The sequence below is a fragment of the Syngnathus leptorhynchus genome, chromosome 7 (assembly GCF_054491065.1).
Source record: "Syngnathus leptorhynchus isolate UIUO chromosome 7, UIUO_Slep, whole genome shotgun sequence".
NCBI classification, from domain to species: Eukaryota; Metazoa; Chordata; class Actinopteri; order Syngnathiformes; family Syngnathidae; genus Syngnathus; species Syngnathus leptorhynchus.
In genome coordinates this window covers 8,520,261-8,531,095 of record NC_141201.1, presented here as the reverse complement: position 1 = coordinate 8,531,095, position 10,835 = coordinate 8,520,261, and the positions used below count along the sequence as shown (strand labels likewise).

At 42.5% G+C, this 10,835-nt stretch overlaps 2 protein-coding genes across 2 annotated transcripts; both read right to left on the bottom strand.

Annotated features, from left to right (window-relative positions):
* Positions 1-10: 10 nt before the first annotated feature.
* LOC147054590 (sodium- and chloride-dependent GABA transporter 2-like) lies at positions 11-4,502 on the bottom strand. Its single transcript, XM_085917070.1, has 14 exons — positions 4,343-4,502; positions 4,134-4,268; positions 3,278-3,418; positions 3,059-3,134; positions 2,840-2,972; positions 2,631-2,765; positions 2,456-2,559; positions 2,003-2,127; positions 1,786-1,898; positions 1,463-1,600; positions 1,229-1,331; positions 949-1,049; positions 344-514; positions 11-223 (listed from the first exon to the last, which is right to left on the bottom strand). The coding sequence occupies exons 1-14, from the start codon at positions 4,500-4,502 to the stop codon at positions 125-127; spliced, it is 1,734 nt and encodes a 577-aa protein (XP_085773196.1). The 3' UTR covers positions 11-124.
* Positions 4,503-6,105: 1,603 nt separating this feature from the next.
* LOC147054589 (sodium- and chloride-dependent GABA transporter 2-like) lies at positions 6,106-10,601 on the bottom strand. Its single transcript, XM_085915535.1, has 14 exons — positions 10,442-10,601; positions 10,234-10,368; positions 9,970-10,110; positions 9,749-9,824; positions 9,533-9,665; positions 9,333-9,467; positions 9,159-9,262; positions 8,571-8,695; positions 7,797-7,909; positions 7,568-7,705; positions 7,010-7,112; positions 6,804-6,904; positions 6,362-6,532; positions 6,106-6,204 (listed from the first exon to the last, which is right to left on the bottom strand). The coding sequence occupies exons 1-14, from the start codon at positions 10,599-10,601 to the stop codon at positions 6,106-6,108; spliced, it is 1,734 nt and encodes a 577-aa protein (XP_085771661.1).
* Positions 10,602-10,835: the final 234 nt, after the last annotated feature.

Below are 10,835 nucleotides of genomic sequence, written 5' to 3'. Positions count from 1 at the left end.
ATCTCTTTATTTAAATCCACAAAACTAACGAGAAGTGATTGTTTAGGTTTTCATGATGATGAAACACAAACGTTTTCTTGTAAGGCTGTTGCCGTGGAAATGATGGTCATTTTGAGTGTCACAGTCATTCCAAATTCTCCTCAGTGATGTGTTGCAGTGTGGTGTCTCTTTCCAGGGCCAACGAAGAGTCAGGCGGCTTGGGCCAGCATAAGCCATGGAGACGCTAACAAACGTATACACACAACACCGTTGAACTGAAACTCACCAAAATCTGAGATTCAGCCATTGAGGCAGGTAGAAATTCCTTCATTCGCTGCGCATTTGAGTGATGTACTCAACCCACCTGATGGAGAGTTCCGGTGGCGGTGCTTAACTTGTACAGCGCCCAGCCTGGCACCATCAGGATGGAGGACACGGCCATCATCCAGCCTAATACGTAAGCCCAGGTGGGGTACACGTACCAGCGGTTAAATGTCAGGGGCTGGTATTTAACTAGAGAATATATAAAAGAGCCCTGGAACAAAACCAAAAAAAAGAGGAATCGAATTCATCATCTGCACCATTTTGTGGATGTACAGAGCCAGGCCATGGCTGTATAGGACCAGAAGAAAAATTGAGATGATGACCCCCACTGTTTTCTGCCAATTATGATGAATCACATCAAAAACACAATTGCTTGATTTAATTTATGAAAATGAAAGCTATCATAACATAAAACAATTTCTAAATGGATTATGTATACTACATCATTGGTTTATAAGAATTTTAATATACTAAACAACATTAAATCAAGAAAATTATCCTTTATGATGATATGCATCCATTTTACAAAGTTTAGACACACATTGGTTCATTTTGTAAACCATATACGGAGCACAATGTAATGCAAATGTAGTTCATGAAAAGTCTGACAAGCCCATAACAGCTAAAAACCTGAGAATAACTCACCAATGACACCAAGGGGGTCAGGTAGCGCCAGCAGATTTTGAAGAACGGGTTGACACGCTCACCTGTCATGTCTGTGATAATGCTGCACAGCCGCTCTGCTCCTTTATGAAGTATGTACATATTGTGACTACTATAATTATGACAATAATAACCCTAGAAAAAAAAGTGCCCGATAGGTGTTCACTTAATTTGTTTTTGGTAGTGATTTAGTGATCATCAAGTGAGTCGCAAAGGCCAAAATTGACTATGAAACCAAAATCCAAAACACCACCCAACCTACCGAATATCCAGCCCACAGCCAAGCTTTTAAACACACAAAGAAAGAGGAGGCATGTTCCATTACAAGCGTAGTAGTCAAAAATCTGAAAGATGTACATTCCTCCCTGCGGATGACATTAGAAAGAAATATACGTAGACACACATTAGCTACATCAGCATATCATAGCTACAGTATGGACTTTAAATCAAGCACTTTTTGGCATAATAGACAAATTCATAGCAATAATATTCTGACCTCAGTGATCATGACGAGCTGCAAGAAGAAACACGTGAGGCAGAAGAGCAGGAGGAAACATTCTCGTCTGCCCGGCCGACGCAATACTCTAGGAAATACGTCCGAGAAGGATGTGATCACCACCTCAATGCCGACAAACTGCAGAGAGAGAGCCCACCCACAAGGTCACTTCCATTCAAAAAGTCAGTGTTTCTGAACATTCTAGCCACTTCATGATTCAAAAAGCATACTGTATATATTGAAAGGCCACAGCCAAGCCTGACAGATTTTATTGAAACCTCTTGAGCGTTGATGAAAAGGTCAGTGATTGTAAGTGGTCAAACCTGTGTATCCAGGCCCAATAGGATGATCATGACAAAGAAGCAGATGGACCACACATGAGGCAGCGGCATCATGGCCATCGCTTGAGGGTATGCGATGAACGCCAAACCTGGACCTGGAAAAGACATCCATCCACATGCCCGAAATAACAGGTGCCTGCTTCTTCACCCTTTCAATTCAATTATTTTATGATGTAAGAATATTTCAAGTTTACTGCACCTGACTCTGCCACGTCTGCGACAGGAACACCTTGCTGGTGAGCCATGAATCCCAGCACGGAGAAGACAGCAAAGCCAGCTACCAAACTTGTACAACTGTTCAGCAAACACAGCCACAAGCTGTCTCTGCAATACACACAAACACACTTATTTTCCAAACAACACGCACGGATAGCAATGCCAAGTAGGAAATGTAATTTCGACCACTCAGTGACATTTATTTGTGTCTATTTTGGGTTTCAGGCTCTTTGGAATTTCTGATCCCATTATGGCCTACCTCACAATTGACGTTACGGCGTAAGGGTAGGGTCAGGTAAGATTTAACATGAAATGTTGAAATTGATCATCGCTCATGCTTGGCAGGAAGCTGTTTTTTGCCGTAGAAAATACTCTACTGATGAAATTAACGTGTGTGCGTGCGTGTGTTAGTGTAATACAAAGTATGAATTTCAACTTGTAGCAGTTGTTGCTTTGAGTGTTGTAGCTCCCCAGTACAGTCAGGGTGCTCGCACCGAGGCTGTACGAGAAGAAGATCTGCGAGCAGGCCTCCATCCAAACCTGTGAAAAAGACACTCACTGACACAGAATGTACCTTCCATATCGATGATTATATTTCAACTCAGTCCTACTTGAGGATCTGCGAGTCGTGACACCTCAGGCAGAAGGTAGAACTCAACTCCTTGTCTGGCTCCCGGAAGAGTGAGTCCCCGGATCAAAAGGATGAGGAGCATCACGTAAGGGAAAGTGGCAGTGAAATACACCGCCTGAATAAGACAGAGGAGGATAAGAACACTTGTTTTTTTTTTTTAAATACTTGGTGCGTTTTGATCAATTTCACCTTTCCAGTTGATTTGACACCTTTCCAGATGCAGAAGTAACAAATGACCCACATAGCCATTAGGCACAGAAGTACCTCCCACCTGATGCTGCCAATCTCTTCAACGCCCCCTGAGATTTTTAACACGCGACGTCTGGTTAAGGTGGGAAGGAAGACACAATATGTCACGTACAATGTTTTTCAATGAGCTATTTCAGTGTACAGTATTATCGTTCTCACTCCCAAAATTCCATTGCTGCCGAGGTTCCGTTTGTGTGGTTGGTATGGTTCCAAGTTGTAACGTCAACACAATCCGCTGAAACAGTGACAGTACAGTGACTATAACGTAATGTCATCGCATGAAATGATTTAATCAAATATTGACAATCATATGAGGGGAGAGGATTCCTTACCCATAAAAGGAACACTACCCCCCGTTTGTTGCTTGTGAGATGTTACCTGTGTTCCAGTAGTTGTCACAGGTGCTCCAGGGCAGTGGAGAGATGAAGGAGAACACCAGGTAGAGCAGAGCCCAGGCAAAAATAATAATGTAGGTCATGGAGCTGTACAGCTGGATCAGCTGCCCTCCATAGCCGATGCCTGACGCACATTTGAGTTCAAGGTTCAAGGACATGGATACAAAGGGCATGTATACAAGCAATAATACCACCCCAGGTACACAGTTAATTAGTTTAAAACAAACCATGGCACCTTGTATCTTTGGCTTACTTTTACTTCTTCATACTCACAGTTCAGCAAATTACATGTTTGTTTTCAGGCTGACTGATGTGAAACAGTCATGGCACCTTGCATATCATTGGCCTATTTTTAATACTTAAATACAGTTAAATACAGTGTAAGACTATGTTGTCCATACTTTATTGAAATTGATGCTCCTGGCTGACTTTGTTCCAACCTTTGTTTGCTTATAGTTTGGCAAGCACTGTTTTAAACATTATTTTGTGTGTGTCAAATGATGTACTCAGTGGTTGGGTCGTATATTAAAATAAACAGAAAGAAACAACACATTTACACAGTATTATCATATCCTGTGCTGCTTGTGAAACTGCCTCTGGGCCAAGAACCTGCTCACAGGTAATGAAGGAGCAGACACATGACAGGACAAGGGGTTCTTGCAGTTTCTGAAGTATAACCATGGGGTCTTAAATCGGTGGAAAGACCATGGGGGTCAAAATGTCCTGCAGGACAAGTTCAGCTGTCACTTTAGCAGAGGCACAACGCGGAAGTACAAGTTGGCTCAAGTTTTGTGCTTCAGAATGGGAGTGAGGCTCGCACATGGTGGAGTGTTGCATACCTTCAGCCAGTGGACACAGCTTCCTCCAGCAAGTGATGCCTCCCTCTTGGGTGTGTTGGCCCATGGTGGTCTCCAAAAGGAAAAGCGGTACACCGCACGTCAGCGCAAACACCAGATACGGCACCAGGAATGCACCTGAATGTTACACGTAGACTTTGGTGATATATGTACAACTTTTAGAAGAGGTTCTGGCTGCCATATTTACTTACCGCCTCCGTTTTTGTAGCATAAGTACGGAAACCTCCACACATTGCCAAGGCCCACAACGTTCCCGGCAACTGCCAGAAGAAACTCCACCTTGCTGCCCCAGTGTCCTCTCTTCTGAAGTGCAGGATGACCTGGCTTTACGTTGCGTTTATTTTTCCACATTCTCTAAAAGCACAAAATGAAACTGACACTTCCATTCAGTCACAGACACGGACAACGCTGGCTGTGTACTTTTACCCTCATGCTCAATTTACGCCTAGTCATATAATGACACCTGCCCAAGCAGTGAATCAATTTTAAGGGTAACTGTCTATCTGTAACACGTCTGGCTAATCAACAGCAAGTGTCAAAATGGACTCCTCTTGAGATGGTTGAAAACAGTTGGACTTTGCCTTTTTAAATCATATTCCACAAACAAAACATGCCGTTAGTGTTTCAAATGCCACATACCTCACTCGTCCTAGCACAGTGGCAACCTTTCTTCATGCAGTGGTGAAATGGCAACAGGTGTAAAACTGCCCCAAAATTTTGCTGCTCTACTCTTTTGGCGCTCTGTACTGGACCTACATTCTCAGCTGGCAAATCAATTAGAATTACCCACACACACCCTAGGGTAAGTAAACAACACTAGTATGAGTTTAAATTATAATTTAAATATTATATACATATATGTAATTTTCAGTGATGTGATGTGATGCAGGGGCGGAACCATTTGTCCATCCATCCCGGACGGATGCTGATTTTGCAGCCGGAATTGAGAGAAGTTTTGAGTAAGTGGGATTCATCCATTTAATCGTCACCAGTTTTGTACCGTTCCCGAAAGAGTGAGTCCTCTGATCAAAAGGATGAGGAGCAAAGGATAGCATGGATTGATTGTGATGCTGATGTGTCAAATGCGTATCGTAAAAGAAAACTGTTTGATGTATTGGTACTGATGTGTTGATGTTGCATTATAAAACTAGAGAATATAATTTCTGGAGAAATGACGTGTGAAAGCTGGTAGGTTGGATGAAAACTTGTGGATTCCTATGGAATGATGTCACATGACAAATGACCAGTCTCTATTACCTCTATTACCAAAATAAATCCTCATACAAAATCATGAAAATTCCATGGATAAGACGCACTGGACTATAAGACGCAGGGTTCAAAGCTTGTGCAAAATGTAGCAGTTTATCATCCGGAAAATACAGTAAATCAGCATTTTTGGCGTAAGTAGGGAGAAGCTGAACAGTTTAAGTTGAATTGGTCAAAAAACTATGGAAAACAAAGGACTTTTTTGTTTCAATATTTGGGTTTTTTATGCATTGTTTGATTTTCATCTCTGAATACTATGATGCAACCTATAGCACATCTGATTTTTATACTAATGTACAGATGTACTAATGTAAAGATGTTTATCTTTCAGAATAGATAACAATATCAGCATAAAATTCTGGTGTATCAATACTGTGTCATAACAAATGACGACATGATGAATCACAATGTCAATATCTCGTCCCATCATCACTCGGCCATAAAAGCAAACTCATTGTTTGTTTGACTTGGGGACCTCATGCAGTAAATGTTTGCCTAACTCTGACAACCATAGCAAAATATTTGAATTTATGTTTGGATTTCAGTTGTAGGCTAATGATTCATTCCCATTGCACACTTTAAGTGGCATCATGTCAAACATTGAGCGGTGGTGAGGGGAACTAAATAATGCTACATTCAGATCTTGATAGCAATTTGAAAAGTCCCCCTGCAAGGTCCGAGCTCAGAATCATTCCAGATCCTCCTCCGTGATGTGTTGTGGCGCTGTGTCTCTCTTTAGGGACAGTGAGGAGTCAGGTGGCTCAGGCCAGCACAGGTGACGGAGACGCTAAGAAATGGATACAAGTGACACGATTGTACTGACATAACAAAATCTTCTAGACAAACACTCAGGATTTGCTCAACTTGCTTTTGATGAATAGAAAATGGATTCCCGCTTTTCACAGTCATTTCAGTGGTGGACTGAAATGGTGGAATGGACCCACCTGACTGAAGGTTCCGGTGGCAGTGCTCAGTTTGTACAGCGCCCAGCTCGGTACCAGCAGGATGGAGGAGACGGCCAGTAGCCAGCCCATTACATAAGCCCAGGTGGGGTACACATACCAGTGGTTGAATGTCAGCGGCTGGTACTCAACTAGAGAATATATCAAAGAGCCCTGGAACAAACAAAAAATTATATATTATTATGGGCATAATCTCATTCATGGTTTGTGTGTGTAATTATGAAAAAAAAAGGTCCAAACTGAGTTGGGCCAAGACTTTTGAAACTGCATGTGTGCAGATGAGCTAAAACAGTGACTGCTGATTCCTGGAGAAAAATGTTCCAAAGGATAAGGATGTTTTAGGCATCCTTCAGTCTCAAAGGTCCTTGCATTATGTGGGCATCTGATAAGCGTATAACAGCTAAAACCCCAAAGTCCAACTCACCAGAGAAACCATGGGGGTCAAGAAGCGCCAGCAGATTTTGAAGAACGGGTTGGCACGCTCGCCAGTCATGTCCGTGATAATGCCACACATCCGCTCTGCTCCTTCATGGAGAAGTATCTGTTACACTGTAGGCTTGAATTTGCTTCATGAAGCTTTGAATTTGCTTCATGAATAAAGCAATAAAACGATGTGTCCCACCACCTTACCAAATATCCAGCCCACTGTCAAGCTTTCAAACACACAGAGAAAGAGGATGCAGGCTCCATTGCAAGCGTAGTAGTCGAAAATTTGGAAGATGTACATTCCTCCCTGAGGAAAACATCGGGAAAAATCATTTCTGCTCACAGGCCACTGTATTAGGGACATCAGTGTAACGTATTGCAATATGTCACTACAACCCTGTATCTCGTAAATGTGTGCAGGTACGCTAAATAAACTTTTCAAAGTGAGTCTTTATATCAGAACAGTGACTAACCCTAACCCCCCACATTTTGTGTAAATATGTGTACAGCTACAAACATGAGTACAACCCAGACTAACAATATCCAAACTATGCCTAAATCAGTTGTTCTCGCCTTGGGCAGGCCACCTTTATATAGAGCAACCATTCCTTTTTTTTTCCTAACCGAAGAGAGTTCTTTGCCGTGACCATGAAACGATAGAATAAAACATTTTTCAAACAGGAGGTGTGTACTTCATTTTGATCTACGTGTTTCTTTGAGAGTACAGATGAATTGACAGCGACTACAAGACAATATTTCAACCTCTGTGATCATGACGAGCTGCAAGAAGAAACACGTGAGGCAGTAGAGCAGGAGGAAACATTCCCGTCTGCCCGGTCGACGCAATACTCTGGGAAATATGTCTGACAAGGATGTGACTACCACCTCCATGCCAAGAAACTGTAGAGAAAGCAGAGCCAGAAGGTAGAGGATTTCTCGAAGCATCCGGATTACTGCTCGAGGCATAGTAATTGAGAAGCTGAAGTCTAACCTGTGTGTCCAGGCCAAGGAAGAGGAGCATGATGAAGAAGCAGATGGCCCACACTTGAGGCAGCGGCATCATGGCCACTGCTCGAGGATATGCAATGAAGGCCAGGCCAGGACCTGTCAATAACATACAAATGATCAGAAGTGGACAAAACTGGGCAGCGTGGTGGCCAAATGAGGAATTCATTTTTGCCTCGGTGATATGTACCTATGTACCAAGGTTCTTTCTGATGGCTACGTGCCCACTCAACTCGGGGAAAAATGGCGCCTGTTTTAAAGCTAAAAAATTTCAGAACGAGAATTGTCTGTTGGACCTTCCGCACGTGCTAAAAATCCATTTTTCGGCACAGATCCAACACAATGAAGAGGCATGGCCACAAGATGCTACCCAACTGTTTTCCATATAAAATATAGGAGAACAGTTAGTGAGTGACCCAATCAGAAAAGTTTATTTAAGGATTGAAAATTGTTGAATATTAATGAGATAGAACATATATTAAAAAAAAAGAGGTTATAAAAATTGCGAATATCTCTATTTTTTAAAAGTGAAAGCAATTTGAAATTTTGGAATTGACATGTGAATTTAATGCATAATTTGTCTCCGCGGGCCGCGTAAATTGATGTGGCGGGCGGTATCTGGCCCCCGGGCCTTGACTTTGACACCTGTGTTTTAGGGGGTGAATTTTAGTGCTGACGTGATTTTTGCATACATATCTATTATGTACGTGCCGATATTCAGCCCATCCAAAGGTCCCTTTTAAGAGGATTTTAAGTTTACCTGACTCAGCTACCTCTGCGATTGGAACACCTTGCTCATGAGCCATGAATCCCAGCACAGAGAAGACAGCAAAACCTGCCACCACACTGGTCCCACTGTTCAGCAAACACAGCCAAAAGGTATCCCTACAACACACAAACGCACTTGGACTGAACAAAACTGGGTGAAAATAATACGACTGCAGCACTGCCCTACGCTTGGAATAAGTGTAATGTCATGCTGAGTAAAGCCCTCATTAAATTTGTCTTAAGGAATTTTTTAACGCACTTATGAAGTGAGTCAGGCATAACAAAAGTATCATTTGAACCATTCAATTTTTTTTTTTTTTTAACCTTTATTTGTCCAGGAAAGGCCATTAAGAACAGAGCTTCATTTGAAATGCTGATCTGGCAACAGATAGCTTCAAATTCTTCACATCTTAGTCATGAAATGGACTGGGAATTTTATTCACACACTTTCAGTACATGCCAACTTACATTTGGATAAGGATAAGACCAAAGTGATACTCACAAATATGATCATTTGATCATATTACATTTATTGATTAAAATATTAGTCCAAAAAAAAAAACATCTCTTGAATGCTTACTTGTAGCAATTGTTGCTGCGAAGGTTGTAGCTGCCCAGTACCACCTGGGTGCCCCCACCGATGCTATATGAGAAGAAGATCTGCGAGCCGGCATCCATCCACACCTGTTTTAAAAAATACCCACTGCCATTAAATACACTCCAATCCACCTGAGCGCATGTAACTCAATCCTACTTGAGGATCTATGAGTCGCGACAGCTCAGGTAGAAGGTAGAACTCGACTCCTTGTCTAGCTCCCGGAAGAGTGAGTCCTCGGATCAAAAGAATGAGGAGCATCACGTAAGGGAATGTGGCCGTGAAGTACACCACCTGGATAAAACAGAGGATTAGAACACTTGTTTTTGAAGTATTTGGGGCATTTTGATGGACTTCACCTTTCCAGTTGATTTTACGCCTTTCCAGATGCAGAAGTAACAAAGGATCCACATAGCCAGGAGGCACAGAAGCACCTCCCACCTGATGCTGCCAATCTCTTCAATGCCTCCTGAGATTTTCAACACGCGACGTCTGGACAGGGTAAACAACAACAACGTATTTCATGGCACATATCATGTGTCTAAAGACATTTTGTCATGTTTTATGTTTCCTACTCCCAGAATTCTGTTGTTGCTGAGGTTCCTTTGGTGTGGCTGGTGAGGTTCTTTGTTGTAATATCAACACAATCTGCTGAAAGAATGACAAGTCATCACAGCTAAGCATACTGAACTACTGTATATAATATTATTGCAAGACGATCAAACTCAACCAATTACAAGACAGGAAAATGCCAACATCATGAAAACAGATGCTCATGTTGCGTGCTCGACCTCACCAGTGTTCCAGTAGTTGTCGCATGTGCTCCAGGGTAGTGGCGAGTGGAAGGAGAAGAGCAGGTAGAACAGAGCCCAGGCCAGAATAATAATGTAGGTCATGCAGCTGTACAGTTGGATCAGCAGACCCCCATAGCCGATACCTGATGCACATCACAAATCATTTGTGTTTGGGTTTCAGTTGGTGCATAATGATTCACTCTCATGACATCAATCATAACTGATATAACTAGTACTTTAGAATGGCAGGCTTGTAAATGACATACCTTCAATCAGCGGGCATATTTTCCTCCAGCAAGTGACGCCGCCCGCTTGGGTGTGCTGGCCCGTGGTGGTCTCCAAAAGGAAGAGCGGTACACCGCACGTCACCGCAAACACCAGATATGGCACCAGGAAGGCACCTGAACGTTATACTTTGGTGATATACTGTATGTACAACTTTTGGAAGAAGCTCTGGCTGCCATATTTGCTTACCGCCTCCGTTTTTGTAGCATAAGTAGGGAAACCTCCACACATTGCCCAGGCCCACAATGTTCCCGGCAACGGCCAGAAGAAACTCCACCTTGCTTCCCCAGTGTCCTCTCTCCTCAAGTGCATCTTGATTTGTCTTTAAGACACTTTTTTTCCTCCACATTCCCAATGAGCTCGAGGTGTAGACTACTGTCCTTTTGGCCACTAACACCACACTGGCTGTCCAGTTGTACTTTGAAATGTAGGCCACTTAATCAGCAAACGGGCAAGCAGTTAGCCAGTTCTGAATAGAAGTGTCAATTATTGCCAGTACGTGCAGTTCATGGCCACATTGTGATTGTGGAATGCAAAAAGATGATACCTGTTACAGAAATCTTCAATTAATTGAGAAATGAGA

Coding starts and splice junctions, on each gene's coding strand:
- LOC147054589 (XM_085915535.1), bottom strand. CDS start 10,601: ATGTGGAGGAAAAAAAGTGTCTTAAAGACAAATCAAGATGCACTTGAG. Junction 9,263..9,332: donor CGCGACTCATAGATCCTCAA/GTAGGATTGAGT, acceptor TTTTTAAAACAG/GTGTGGATGGATGCCGGCTC. Junction 6,533..6,803: donor TGACCCCCATGGTTTCTCTG/GTGAGTTGGACT, acceptor TGTTTGTTCCAG/GGCTCTTTGATATATTCTCT.
- LOC147054590 (XM_085917070.1), bottom strand. CDS start 4,502: ATGTGGAAAAATAAACGCAACGTAAAGCCAGGTCATCCTGCACTTCAG. Junction 1,332..1,462: donor AGCTCGTCATGATCACTGAG/GTCAGAATATTA, acceptor TGTCATCCGCAG/GGAGGAATGTACATCTTTCA. Junction 515..948: donor TGACCCCCTTGGTGTCATTG/GTGAGTTATTCT, acceptor GTTTTGTTCCAG/GGCTCTTTTATATATTCTCT.